Source organism: Corythoichthys intestinalis, chromosome 5 (genome assembly GCF_030265065.1).
Source record: "Corythoichthys intestinalis isolate RoL2023-P3 chromosome 5, ASM3026506v1, whole genome shotgun sequence".
Classification (NCBI taxonomy): Eukaryota; Metazoa; Chordata; class Actinopteri; order Syngnathiformes; family Syngnathidae; genus Corythoichthys; species Corythoichthys intestinalis.
Window position 1 is genome coordinate 18050182 of NC_080399.1, and position 15349 is coordinate 18065530.

A 15349-nucleotide genomic window follows, 5' to 3' on the forward strand; every position below is an offset into this window, starting at 1 on the left:
AATTCTGTCGTTATGACTTATTGACTTATTCAATGATCTAATTATGCCATATGAAATATTTCATTTTTTTTATATGGCGGAAAACACAGACAAGACTGAAAAAGCAGTTTCTGCTCTTGCACTCCTCTTTGAAAGAAACTGCTGTATTTTAACCCAAAAGAACTGTAGTGTTTGATTGAACAATATGTCTATATGCTGCCATAGCAAATTCATGGTGCATTAAGCCCCCGAACTATTTTTAATTTGTCCGTTTTACCCTGAAAACCCCCGTTTACAGACGTCGCGCAACAGCTTGTTTCAACCCAGCCATAAAACGAAGGTAATTAATTATATTATTCAAAATGTCTGTCGTTTTTAGCTTAGAATCATTAATTGAGGTCTCATATTTAGTTTAAAAAAAAAAAAAAAAAAAAAAAAAACGACTTTAAAAATTATTCACTTACATATTTTAAACTTTTAAATAATGTCACAATGAAAACAATGGCGTCTGTAAAAAAGTCACAGATATCTACCTCATAACTCTCGCTTAATTGTATTTTTTTGTTACCATTGCATTTTCTCCAATATGTTAGATGATAAATAATCGATCCAAACAAACAAAAAAATTGAACTAAAACGTTTAAAAGGGTAAATATATGAGAAAGAAAATCTCGACCACTCCTTGATGTCTGCGATTTCTGCATCGCGACCCTTGTTATATTACCATGTTTCACCCATAAAATCCCCCCAAAATCCGGCTGTGGCCATTCACAGCTGTGTCTTGACACCCGGTGATACAGTGGGGAGAACAAGTGTTTGATACACTGCCAATGAGTTTTCCCATTGGCAGTGTATGAAATACTTGTTCTCCCCACTGTACACGCTACATGGAGTTTTTGGATCGAAACAGGGGAAGTACGCGATAATATCTTGTTAAAGTCATGGCTTCTGTAATTCTGCACTCGCGTGCTCTCACCTCCAGATAGGGTTTTGCTGTTTAAAAAACATAAAAAAAAAAAAAATGCCCCCTGTTCAAAAATTTTCTTTCCAATGATGTATCACACATGCATATCGGACAATATGGAAGTTGACTAATTTTGGGGTCTCAGAGCGGAACTTCAAGTCACCTGAGTGTTTTCCGCCATATATATATATATATATATATATATGTATATATATGTATATACAGCATAGTTAGCTTTGCTATTATCATAGCACAGCTGTTACTGTCCATAGAGGGCATCCAAAAAAAAAAAAAAAAAAGCATAAATGTACATAAATGCTCAGGTCCCCCTGAACATTTTGAAGTGTTGGAAGTAAAAAAAAAAAAAAATCAGAATTGACAAAGTTATAACACCGCAAAGGCGTGGACATTCCATGGTCAAAATACTGGTAGTGTGATTATATATAGAGTTCATTTTGCTTACACTTATAAATTCATCAAACCTTTTCTTTTGTCCCAGGCAATAGTAGGTGGTTTTATTTACCTGACATGTTTCGGCGAGCACTTCCGCCTTAGTCAGAGGGTCACTGATGTTGGTGTGACGCGTTTTTAACAGCTGATAAAAATCAAAATTGAATTGTCTTTTTTGATAAAGACGCGTCACACCAACATCAGTGACCCTCTGACGAAGGCGGAAGTGCTCGCCAAAACATGTCAGGTAAATAAAACCACCTACTATTGCCTGGGATAAAAGAAAAGGTTTGACGAACTGGTAGTGTGACTTTTTATATAGACAGTAATTGCCAGTATCAAAAATAGGGACCTTCAAAAGATATATACAGCATAGTTAATTTTGCTATTAGCATAGCACAGCTGTTACTGTCCATAGAAGGCATAAAAAAAAATAAAAAAAATTAAAAAAAAAGCATATTTGTACGCGTAGCTCAGGTCCCCCTGAACATTTTGAAGTGTTGGAAGTAAAAAAAAAAAAAAATCAGAAATGACAAAGTTATAACACCCCAAAGGCCTGGACATTCCATGGTCAAAATACCTCGAGTGTAGATAAAGTTATTTCTAACCCCAAGGGTTAAAAACTGATCCGCGTTATTTTATTCGCTTTGAGGAATCGTTTAATTATACCAGCTCTAAGCATCACGTTTTGCCCGGACTACTTTTAATGCGGGACAACGCGCTGACGTCACGCGCGTAAAAGAAGAAGCAATAATACCTGACTGCAGCCGACAGCCGCTACAAACTATGCCGACGTTGCTAAAAACTACGCCGCATGATGCTTTGGTGGTCACAGTGTCACCATGTGAACGGCCCATAAAGTTAACAATGATTGACAGGTTTCTACATTTAATCTTGCCAGAGAAGCTTGGCAGCTCTACCATCAAAGCGCCGAATGTGTCAATCATCGTTTAGCTTGTTAAACACTAGCGGTAGTGTGCTGTGGCAACTCATTGTGTAATTGAGAGGCTGTTCTCAGCAGTGTGAGCGGATTCACTCAGTGAAGCATTTAAAAAAGACATACGTTTTTCTACGTTATTCTTGTTTTAAAATAATTCACATTATGAAGGTGGCTTAGTGCGACAGTAACATGTTTAAAACTTTTTTTTTGAGCAACATTTTTTCGGTATAGGATCGGGACTCGGTATCGACAGATTTTCAAAAATCAGGTAACTCAGACTTGGGTGCAAAAATATGAGAACGGGACATCCCTACTACAAATTAAAGGTTAAACCGTTGCAGGGCAAACGCAAATTTTTACAGCACAAACCAGCACAAACGACACCATTTTAAGACGGCTTAGATCAAAATAGAAGACTGGTTGACCTCAGATTGACCTATCAGAGACTTGTAAATATCTGAAAAACAAAATAGCAGCACAAACCAAACTTTTTACAGCACAAAATTGCACAAACGATTGACATAATTTTCACATGAACTAGCGTTTGATAGGGGGCCAACTGCACAGTGGTTTGCTTCAGGAACATCGGAACGCAGTGGTGAAGCATCCAATCAGATTGCAGCCTCTGTTGCCTTGTTGATCTAAACAAGGCCTTCAGAATTAGCATCAATCCCATAAAAATTGAACTTTGTAAAATCTCCATTGTAGATCCTAATATAATACTACAAGTTTAAATTGAGACAACAGTAAATCTTATAAATGTTGTGCTTGATAAGTCATTGGCTTCCATTGCCGTCAATGGAACTGCACATGTTCCCTCAATCATCTAAGGACCTTCCAGTGCACGTGGGCGTCATTAGTTTTCAGAATATCATGAAATTCAGCGAAGGTAAAGCACTAGAATTCAAGGACAGGATTTACAGTCGAGTACAGTTGGTATGTAGACATGTCATTTGCATATCTATCAATTTTCAGAAGCAGTTTCAAAACGGGGGTTCTCAAACTTTTTTACTGTCATTTTGTCAAAGATCATTTCATAAAAACAGAGTAATCACTTTTTGTACAACTACATTGAATTATTATTATAATTTGTTTTAATGGGAACACCAGATCCCATATGAAGGTTGGACTTTTTCAGCATAGCACTCGATTGCATTTCATTTTTTTTTTTCATACCTGGAAGCTATGGATCAAGAACACTAGTTTGAGAACCCCTGCTCAAGAAAACGTTACAGACATCATCAGTCATTTATGGCACTTTGCACTTAAATTTCTTAAACTTTATGTGGGAAAGTTTTTGTACTGCGTTAATCCTCACCCTCATCCCGCGAATAGTCCTCGCCCGAATGGGGCTCAAACAAGTAGTCTCCCGTGGCCAGCTCAAACGCCTGCCGTGAACAAAAGGAGACGGACGGCGCTCTGGTTAAACAGCACATGGCACGCGTTGCGCATATCAAGTGTGTTGCTGTATTTACCATGCAGGCAGTGCTCCAGATGTCGGCAGGAGTGCTGTAACCTGCTCCTATCAGCACTTCGATGGAGCGGTACTGTCTCGTCTGGATGTCCTCCGTAAAGTGCTTGTGCTGCAAAGCACCAGTCGAAGATGTTTTTTTTAATGAATTATTCACACAACGTATACAGTACTACAAAAGCCAAGACAGAAATTGTTTTCAACTGTAAGCAGTTTTTTCTAATGTACTGCAGAGTCAGAGGTACTAATTTAAAATTATGAGGTCAGATTTTTTTTTTTACCCATAGTCAATAATTAAAAAAAATTGATATGTCTATTGTCCAACCAATGAGAAACTAACAGTAATTTAAACTAGAAAATGCAATTTCTGGAGAAATCGCCATGGTAGTTTTGCTTTGGCAGGTTCCTTTTGATAGTTTTTAGTCAAAAATGTTCTGGTAAAGATTTGTGAAGATTCGCTCAAAATTTGTAATTTTTTGGAGAAACTTTTTAAAATTTTGGTGTAACATTCTGAAAATTCGGCAAATATTTTATGGAGTTTTGGTGAACAATGGTGACATTTCCGTCAAAAATGGTAACATTTTGGTGAAAAACTAAAATTTGTGTGAAACATTCTGAAATGTTTGTATAAATGAAGTTTTGTTCAAAAATGGTAAAAATTTGGTGAAAACTGAAATTTTGGTGCAAAATGTTGACATTTTTCTGACAGGTTTTGGTCAAAAATGGTAAAATTTTGTTCAAAATTTGTGAAATTTGGGTGGAAAATTGTGAAATCTGAGAGAAATTTTTGAAATATTGGTAAAAAAACATTATTCAAAAAGTTTTGGTCAAAAATGGTAAACTTTTGTTGGAAAAACAGATTTTGGTGGAAAAGTCTGAAATTTCAGGGGAAAAAATTGTGACATCCACCACATGGTGGTGCCTCTTTATGTTCACTTTCCTCTTCAGTTGCTACCTACTTTTGGGGAGTCAAGTGTGATAATGTGTGCATGGCCCGTTGCACTCCCGAATGTCATGTGGTTGAGCTAGATTTGTTTTTTTGTGTATTAAAAGTGCATAAGTGGAAGTGTGCTCCCATTTTTTACTTTTTCTGCACTCATCCTGCCCTGGGAAGTTTAGTAAAAAAAAAACAACAACAAAAAAAAAACGTTTTGGTCAAAAATGGTAAAATTTCGGTCAGAAACTGAAATTTCGGTGGAAAATTGTGAAAATTCCGAAATTTCTAAAATATGGTAAAATTTTGGTCAAAAATGTAAAGAGTTGAAAATATGTGAAATCTTCGTTGAATATATTAAAGATGGAATGATGTGAATGCCATGCAAAAGGATTAGGAAGCTTTCCTAGCTGAAATATTGAATTTGCCATAGGAAATGAACGGAAATTTTTTGGGGGGTCATAAAGAAGAAATGTGAAATTTTGGCAAAAACAATAGAAACCCACGTGGCATGGATTTTCAGGATAAGTTGATGTTGGAACGGCGTCGATAAGTGAAAGCATGTGGAGGGAGTAGTGTACTCAAAAAAGTGAGAATAAGATTAAAGAGAAGAACAATAATAATAATAATAAAAAACAGAATATTATAGATGGTAGCTTTTGCATGGAATGCAACGCTACCATGAAAAATACACCAGAGAATATGAGATAATTAAAAAAAAAAATTCTCCCCTGCTAATAAGTGAAGTTACTTGGTATAATAAAATTTAAAAAAACGATTAAACATGTATTCCTCTCATTTTGAACAGTGTAGATTGAGTCATATAAAAGCAAAATCTATTACTACAGTCATTAATCTTTCATGAATGATATTCTAGCGATCTAAAATACTCTGTCAGTTGCTTATTTATTATTCATACATTTTTGTACAACGATTTTTCACTAATTGCTAACATTTCTATTATGGACATCAAAACCATGTGGTTTCTTGCTGCCATTCAGTGTTCAAATATGTTACATATGAAAACTAAAAACAACTGAGTATAAACCTGTCACAATAACAAAGTTTAGTCGGCTATATATTGCCTCATAATTATTGTTGCCGATATGCTAATTATTGTCAATTTTTTGCTAACCAATTCAGCCACTAATGTAATGACTATACATCTCAATAAATCACCCATTCAAATGCAATATATTTTATTCCTAAATTAAACACAAACTATATTGAAAATAATATTTTAAAAAAAGCATAACGAATCATTTGAAAGCTAGATAAGTGCAGAATATGATATACGTAGGTGAGAAACTCAACGCCATATTCAGGCATGAAAATGGGTCAGGGGTTAAAAAGGTGAGAAGGGTGTGGAGGAAATATGTTCCAGTACACTGTATTGTACACCCCAACAAAATATTGAGCTCTGTCGACCCACACTGTGTTTCAGCAGGGCCATGCAGAGACCGGTGGAGGGGTGGGTGCTCGTAGATCAAAAGGGGCACATGAACAAGTATTTAATACACCTTAAAACAACATAACTTCAATTTTAACCAGCTTTGGATAATAATTGGCTGTGACTGTGACATACTTTAATTGGGAGGGGGCAATAGTGAATAGAAATCAAGACTGTCATCAACACTTTCTGGCTGTGACTCAGTCAGTCTGCCTCTTTTCTTCCTTCAACGTCTGCATCAAAACTTCCTTCCTCAACTTGTTCATCTGAGAACAAACCACATCAGATGGTCACTGAGCCACCAACACCACAGTTTTCTTAAAACTATTATTTCATTATTATCCATACTTAACAACTCTAGCACCTAATGATTAATAAAGCAATGACATAAAAATCTTATAGAAAAATAACATTGTAATTGTGTTTATAATTGGATTTAATACCCGACTATCCTTGCAAACTTGTTCTTACCAGGTCTGCTATTCACCCAGCTGATGAGGTATCCACTGCCTTTAGCAGCCTCATCTAACTCCTTTTTTTATCCCTCAATCTCCCTTCCCTACGACGCATGTCTATGTAATGAAATATAAATATTTCAAAAAACAAACAGACTCCCCGGTGGCTTTTAGTTTTAAAGCTTTCTTAATTTCTTTCTCACTCAATAACGATGGAGTTAGATTTGTGTTTTTATTATTCAATCAAAAAACAAAATTACTTCTATCAAAAACAAAGTTGCTTCAATCAAAATACAGTATATACTTTTAATCCCAAAAAGTAGCTTCAATAAAAAAAAAATGTTTTTGATTCCAATAATAAATTTGAGACAAAAAAAGCATTTGAAAACTATTTTTCTTGATTGAAACAAATGTTTCCATTTAAGTAATGTTTTGCGTTTGGGCCACATTTTGGCTAGGACATTTGTGTCTTTATTATTCAATCAAATAAGTTGCTTCAAACAAAAAAATATGTATAAAAAGAAAAACTTTGCACATGTGCCAATCACCGTTTACCAAAGCCTGAGAGGGTTTGAGTAGACTCACTATGAAGCTTTTAATAAAGCCAAGCATTTTCTAACTACTTTATTCTTGTTTAAAAATAATTCGGTGGGGCAGTAACATGTTTAAAACTTATCATAATTCTTACATTTTGAAGTGCTTGAAAACCATTTATAAATGATACTTTGGTGAAAAAAGTGAAAAAACATGTCTTATATATATGTATCTTTTTTCCAATGTAAAATCTGAATAAATGCATTGAACACGCACCAAAAAAAAAAAAAGGGGGGGGGGGGGGGTTGGGGCACTACTTCGCGGTTTTCACTTATTGCGGCGGGTTCTGGTCCCCATTAACCGCGAAAAACGAGGGATCCCTGTATTTCTGAAAAGCTTTAAGAAGCAGGACTCATTCCCACCACTCGTCGGGCCGCTGTTGTGCCGACACCGGCCGTCAGCTCAAATCCAAGCCGAAAATAACGCGTCTCCGGCGGACGACGGGAGCGATGTGAGGCGCCCCCTCCATCCGAGAGAATGCCGCTTAATTTGACTCAACAGTGTGTTTCTTCGTTTATATTACCGCTAAATACACAAGCTTGACGCCAATTTAACGGGAGCTATTTTTTTTCATGGGAGATTTGGCTAGCTCTGGCAGTGTTCAACGCAAGCTGCAACGAATGGCAGTAACTTTTTTATATCGCAAAACGTGAAAACGATTGAAACCATTACTCACCAAATTCAATCTGCTGGCAAATACAGGCAAGTGTGTATGCTGTGCTCTGGTCTGCCCCGATGTGGATAAGGCCTGCTTTTTGTTTTCGCTGCTTTGCAATGCAACCGAAGGCTCTCCGAGCACTCCATGTACACGCGTAAGGAGTGCGCACGTTTGGAATAATGGAACGCAGCTTGGGCCGATGATTGGTTCTCGTCAGCGAAGCATCTAGAAGGATTTGCTGACTGTGTTCTTAAGTGCTCAGTTTACGTACTAAGTTAATCACATGATGATAATAATCATAATTAAATAAAACCTCCTGACCCCCCCCCCCCCCTCCCAAAAAGAATTTCTCCTCGGATCTACGCAATTCACGTAGGTCGCCCTTTTTGACTTCAAAACGGCGAATTTCGCCGAAAGGTGAGAGATTTTCATGCCTGCATATTTGTTCTCTGCCAATTAGAGCCCATCAAAAGCGTTTATATAATCCAAAATGGCTGTCATCATGTCCTTCAAAGTGTGCATGTTAGCAAATTTGAAGACAAATTATTCATTGCCAATCAGATTTTTCAAAATGGGTGTCATTTTAAAGCTATTCTTAGTGTAGAATCTGAAGTATGTGAGATTAACTCCAGAAATCTTTATTCACATGTATAATATATCACATGCTTTTATTTTGAAATGGTCACCGGAGGGTTGCTAAGCCGCTAGCCGTAAGCTTTACACTCACTTGTCTTCTATTTTTGTCATGCATGTGGTGTCAGTAAAAAATTTTTTGCTTTTTCGCGTTGTTTGCAAATGCTGTAAACCAGCGAGTTTCCATGTTTGAAGTGTCACCTTTTAACCGCAAGTTTGCATTTTGGAGAAGACTCCTAATGTTCTATAACAGGCTAAAGACAATGTTTAATATAGATGTGTTTACTTATTTTGTATCTCTGAACTTTAATTCTACAGTATGTTGATGACCAATAAACATCATGAAAGGAACTGGAGTCTCATATACAATCAACACATGAGTGTGCCGAGTGCACGCATGCACAAATTTATGCAACCACGCATGCAGCGATAAATTGCAGCCGGAAAAATTACCGACCTCATTTTTATTTACCGTGCGATTGATTGACTTTATTGCAAGTCACAATAGGTTTATCTGAGTATTCAAATAAAATGATAATCCCTACTTATTACATTCTTATATTCGTATTTCTCATTGTTTTGTACTTGTTTGAATCCTCAAAAATTGAATTAAATACACTGCTATTAACTAAGTGGCTGCCAGTTTTTACGTTGAACTGTCTATGGCATATTACCACTTCTCAACGCCTTCAATGTCACTAAAACAAGATGATTCAATGTCAACCATCCCAGTTAAAATGGATTTGATGTTTATAGCAGTCAATATCAGTGAAAGAGCAAATAAGAGTATCACCACATTTAAGTAAAGTTTGGTTCTTACCACCCAGCAGGCATTGCCAAGGTCAGCAATTTTCACTCGGATGGAATCAGCGTTGCGGGGGTCAAGTGGGTTTATCAGGAGGTCTGCGGCTCTGGCTCGTACTGGAAGTGGACGTTAAAAATCAGGTTACCTTGACATTTCTTTTATGAGTCTACAGTGCATTCATGAAACTTTAGATTGCTACAATCCTTATTTAAAAAAACGAAAATCTACTTTGGTTTTTAGACCGGGAGGTCTCAAAATCTCGCTTGCTTTCTTCTTGTTGTTCTTTTTCTCAGGGGGGACACTTTACTAAAATTGATACGCGTCCATTATTTGTGAATGACAGAATGACGTTTGCTAGGTATATTCGCGGGATGTATACGCATCAATCCTTGGAACCCGACTTGATTTTTTTTTTTTTGTCTTAGGGCTTTTTAATTAATAGTGGTGGAATGCCAAAATGCTGTAATTTTTTTTAACTATAAACCGCTAATTCTTTATAAATCCTTCAGTTTATAGTCCAGTGCGTCTTATTTGTTGATTTATTTGGGTTAATAGGTAAGACTATTTGACAGCAGCGTCATAAGACTGTATTAAGACCGTATAATTATGACACTCATCGTGGGCATTACTATATGCGTATGACAGATGTATTCAGTGTCATCGGGCTAATTATGTCACTAACGTCCAGCTCATCCATTCAAAAGGGAAATATTTTGCCGGATGATACTAAAAGACTAGGGCTGTCAAATGATTAAAATTTTTAATCGAGTTGATTACAGCTTAAAAATTAATTAATCGTAATTAATCGCAATTAATCGCAATTCAAACCATCTATAAAATATGCCATATTTTTCTGTAAATTAGTGTTGGAATGGAAAGATAAGACACAAGACGGATATATACATTCAACATACGGTACATAAGGACTGTATTTGTTTATTATAACAAAAAATCAACAAGATAGCATTAACATTATTAACATTCTGTTAAAGCAATCCATGGATAGAGGGACTTGTAGTTCTTAAAAGAAAAATGTTAGTACAAGTTATAGAAATTTTATATTAAAACCCATCTTAATGTTTTTAGACACAAAAATAAAATGTGTAAAATTTTCAATCAAAAAATAAACTAGTAGCCCACCATTGTTGATGTCAATAATTACTTACACAATGCTCATGGGTGCTGAAGCCTATAAAGTCAGTCGCACCCAAGCGCCAGCAGAGGGCGGCAAAACTCCATAAAACACAATAAGTGAGCGTTTCACTGTACTGTCATTTAAATCTGTCTGAGCGGGGCATCTGTGTTAATGGCGTCAAATATTTTAACGTGATTAATTAAAAAAATTAATTAACGCCCGTTAACACGATCATTTTGACAGCCCTATAAAAGACATAAACATTCATTAATGCTCATGACAGTGTCATGTCATAATTATGATTGTCTTCCACTTTCACCACTGTCAAATAAAGTGTTACCAAGTACCATAACTTGTTATTAATGAAACAACTGGAACCGTAACTGAAGAAATAATTTGCACAGAACATAAATTTTGATTGTTATTTACATCTGTAGCGCTACGATGCATGCTAGGAGGCATGTTGGACGAAAACAATGTTGACAGCAGGTGGCAGCAGAGGTTGACTGTCTCCCCCAAGGCAGCAGTGACGGGCAAATGAAACATCCTGAAGCAATGAAGCTTTACAGCCAATTGGTTCAAAGTTTCATGGTGGTTCATTTTGTCTTAAAAAGTCTTATGATGCCGCTGTCAAATAAAGTGTTAATGGTTAATATCTTTTGGGGTAAATATCCAATAATACAGTGAGGACAGCTGCGGATTATAGTCCAGTCCGTCTTTTTTTTGAACAAATAAGGTTTTCGTGTCAAATTCAGTGGGTGGGGGCTTATAATTAATATAGTTAATTCATTATAAATGGGAGGGTTGGCCGCAAATTGTTCCCAGTTCAAATGAATTGGAGGTCGAGCTCCACCAATGTCATTAAAACATGGTCATTCAAGGTTTGTCACTGAACCAATTACACGCTTATGTCAAGCATATTTCGTACCTTTGGGCGTATCTCCCGTGCTGGAAGATGACACGGTGCGGCTGCGGTCTGCCGTGGGGCTGTCGGGCGACCTCCCCGCTCCAGTGTCGCCTGTCCCCCCGCATGTGTTACTTCCTGGCTCGGGATCCAGAGGTAACTCGGGAAAGATGGGCACGGCCGGCCTGGGTCGCTCGCCGTTGGTAAGTCCCGGCTCGCCCGCCTCACCGTTGAACATCTCGTAACCGGAGCTTAGCGAGAGGTCCCTGTCGGTGTAGCTGAGTTCAGACTCCACAAGTGGGCAGAGAAGGGGCTCGGGCGTTGGAGGTAAGGGGACATCAGGTTCTTCTGTGGCTAGCAGGACGTGACCATTGGTTTTGGCTAAGTCGGGTTTGTCCGTGTGCGTATTGAGTGGGGAGCTGGTGTCTGTGAGGAGATCAGCGGTGGTGTCGTCATCTTCCTCTTCTTCATCCTCCTCTTCCTTCTCTTCTGTCTTGTCCATCTCCTTTTCGTCAAGCTCATTTTCTTTCTCATCGTCCTTGACTCTCTCCCGTGTCTCCTCCTCTTCTTCCTTCTCCACTTCAGACCCTTTCAGTGCCTCCTCTTCCCGCTCCTCTATCTGCGTCCAATCGCCGTTATCAGGAGGGAAGGGGGCTTCTTTTTCAGCCACGGGCGTGGGCTCCTCCTCTACTTCTTCTTCTTCTCGTTCATTATTGACGATGCAGGGGTTGTTCTCTTCCTCCCTGTCGGTCTCCTCGTTGTGCGCAGCGCCTGAAAAATTAGAATGGGCGGTCAATATTCCAGCTACTGTATGAGGAACGTCACTTTCCAAATTCCAAAATAAAAATTTGCGGACTTCCTGTGAATGCAGCAATAACTAGTTAAACAACAAGTTGATTTATAGTTTATAGTTACAACCTTAAACTTGTGATAAACCTGAACTTTTGCCATAATTAATGTGACCTATAGCACGTATACAATCTTTCAAAAAATCTGTGTAGAGTTTTTGTGCTTTTGACAAGCTTTCCAAAACTGCAAAGATATTTGACATCTGATTGACCAGGTAATCACTTTTTTTTCCAAGAAAGAAATATTTGCCTTTCAAAAATCCCTACCACAGAGAACGTGAAGCCTTAACCTACGTCAGGGGTCAGGAACCTTTTTGACCAAGAGAGCCAACCCACCATATTTTAAAAATATGATTCCACCAGAGCCATACAGTGTGTATGTGCTTACAGTGGGCCAAATAAGTATTTAGTCAACCACTAATTGTGCAAGTTCTCCTACTTGAAAAGATTAGAGAGGCCTGTAATTGTCAACATGGGTAAACCTCAACCATGACAGACAGAATGTGGGGGAAAAAAACCCCCAGAAAATCACATTGTTTGATTTTTAAAGAATTTATTTCCAAATTAGTGTGCAAAATAGGTATTCCGTCACCTACAAACAAGCAAGATTTCTTGCTGTCAAAGAGGTCTAACTTCTTATAACGAGGTCTAACGAGGCTCGACTCGTTACCTGTATTAATGGCACCTGTTTTAACTCATTATCGGTATAAAAGACACCTGTCCACAACCTCAGTCAGTCACACTCCAAACTCCACTATGGCCAAGACCAAAGAGCTGTCGAAGGACACCAGAGACAAAATTGTAGACCTGCACCAGGCTGGGAAGACTGAATCTTCAATAGGTAAAACGCTTGGTGTAAAGAAATCAACTGTGGGAGTAATTATTATAAAATGGAAGACATACAAGACCACTGATAATCTTCCTCGATCTGTGGCTCCACGCAAGATCTCATCCCGTGGCGTCAAAATGATAACAAGAACGGTGAGCAAAAATCCCAGAACCACACGGGGGGACCTAGTGAATGACCTACAGAAAGCTGGGACCACAGTAACAAAGGCTACTATCAGTAACACAATGCGCCGCCAGGGACTCAAATCCTGCACTGCCAGACGTGTCCCCCTGCTGAAGCCAGTACACGTCCAGGCCCGTCTGCGGTTCGCTAGAAGCATTTGGATGATCCAGAAGAGGACTGGGAGAATGTGTTATGGTCAGATGAAACCAAAATAGAACTTTTTGGTAGAAACACAGGTTCTCGTGTTTGGAGGAGAAACAATACTGAATTGCATCCGAAGAACAACATACCCACTGTGAAGCATGGGGGTGGAAACATCATGCTTTTGGGCTGTTTTTCTGCAAAGGGACCAGGACGACTGATCTGTGTAAAGGAAAGAATGAATGGGGCCATGTATCGAGAGATTTTGAGTGAAAATCTCCTTCCATCAGCAAGGGCATTGAAGATGAGATGTGGCTGGGTCTTTCAGCATGACAATGATCCCAAACACACAGCTAGGGCGACAAAGGAGTGGCTTCGTAAGACGCATTTCAAGGTCCTGGAGTGGCCTAGCCAGTCTCCAGATCTCAACCCCATAGAAAATCTGTGGGAGTTGAAAGTCCGTGTTGCCCAATGACAGCCCCAAAACATCACTGCTCTAGAGGAGATCTGCATGGAGGAATGGGCCAAAATACCAGCAACAGTGTGTGAAAAGCTTGTGAAGAGTTACAGAAAACGTTTGGCCTCTGTTATTGCCAACAAAGGGCACATAACAAAGTATTGAGATGAACTTTTGGTACTGACCAAATACTTATTTTGCACTCTAATTTGGAAATAAATTATTTAAAAATCAAACAATGTGATTTTCTGTTTTTTCCCCCCCCCACATTCTGTCTCTCATGGTTGAGGTTTACCCATGTTGACAATTACAGGCCTCTCTAATATTTTCAAGTGGGAGCACAATTAGTGGTTGACTAAATACTTATTTGCCTCACAGTATATACTGTGTACTTCTACATATTCTGTTGCCAGCTTGTCCGAGTCGGCTTTGTGATCAATGTTTTTTTTTTTCGTAAGCACATTTGAACGTATCATGCTTTTACGAGCAGTCACCGAGTTGTGATCGAAATAAATCTTTAGAAAACAACAACGAAAGCCTGACATCGTTACTTGGTATGTTACAATCGTTGTACACTCACCACTTGGAAAATAACAAATATGCATATATTTCCTGGAAGTGTAAAACCACAACCAGGGAACTCAACAATTTTGACAGCCTGAAAAGTCATGGAAGTTCATTTGATTGCGCAATTCTATGATTTGAGGTACCACGCTGTTCACTTTGGTGGTTTAATTTTCCCTTACGCATTTTTATATACTCCAGATCGCTCGGCATTGAGTTGGGGGGGGGGGGGGGGGGGGGGGCAGTTCCGCTTCTGGCTGAACAGAGATTTAAGGCGCAAGACGAGCCATGTACTTACACCCAGCTCCGTGCCATCCACGACGGGAGGACCACCAATTGGCACTGAATTGAAGCATATTATTGCGACGTATGTTTAAAGGGCCCAAAAAATGTGTGAATGGACCATCAGTTCATCAGCGCTCATTCATGTCAAATGAGCTGGCCGGCTCCACATTTAAAATTACGGCTTGGCGGGGCGCTAGATGCGCTCATCAAAAGAGCCAGATATGGCTCTCGAGACATAGGTCCCTGACCTCTGACTTAGGTGAACATTTAACCGAAGTGAAAGTTTATTTGTAAATTATTTGGAAAACATATACAGTGGTACCTCGACATACGAAGTTAATTCGTTCCAGGAACTTGTTTGTAAGAGGCATGAAAATGGGTCAGGGGCTAAAAAGGTGAGAAGGGCGTGGAGGAAAATGTTCCGGTAGGGCTGTCCCAAATGACTAATTTTTGTCCCGATTAGTCAGCCAACTATTTTTACAATTAGTCGACTAATAATTTTTATTTTTTTTTTTAAATTACTAATTTACCAATTAAATTTTTGTTGACGCTTATTAATTCACAAAAAAACATTTTTGAACACTTAAATTCTTTATTAAAGTACAAATAAACATGTACATGACAATAATTAATCACACATGAAAACTGAGGTCAAATGCTGATAGTAGGC

The 15349-nt window shown here is 38.4% G+C and overlaps 1 protein-coding gene across 6 annotated transcripts in view; it reads right to left on the reverse strand.

The window, feature by feature from the left end:
- The window catches only part of srpk2 (SRSF protein kinase 2), a 117161-nt gene that overhangs the window by 8645 nt on the left and 93167 nt on the right, over positions 1–15349 (reverse strand). For all 6 annotated transcript variants that reach the window (XM_057837834.1, XM_057837832.1, XM_057837829.1 and 3 more), the window contains 4 exons: positions 11397–12143; positions 9349–9449; positions 3809–3916; positions 3652–3721 (listed from right to left, as the gene is read on the reverse strand). In XM_057837834.1, the coding sequence (XP_057693817.1) occupies positions 3652–3721; positions 3809–3916; positions 9349–9449; positions 11397–12143 (1026 nt within the window). The remainder of the gene's footprint in view (positions 1–3651; positions 3722–3808; positions 3917–9348; positions 9450–11396; positions 12144–15349) is intronic.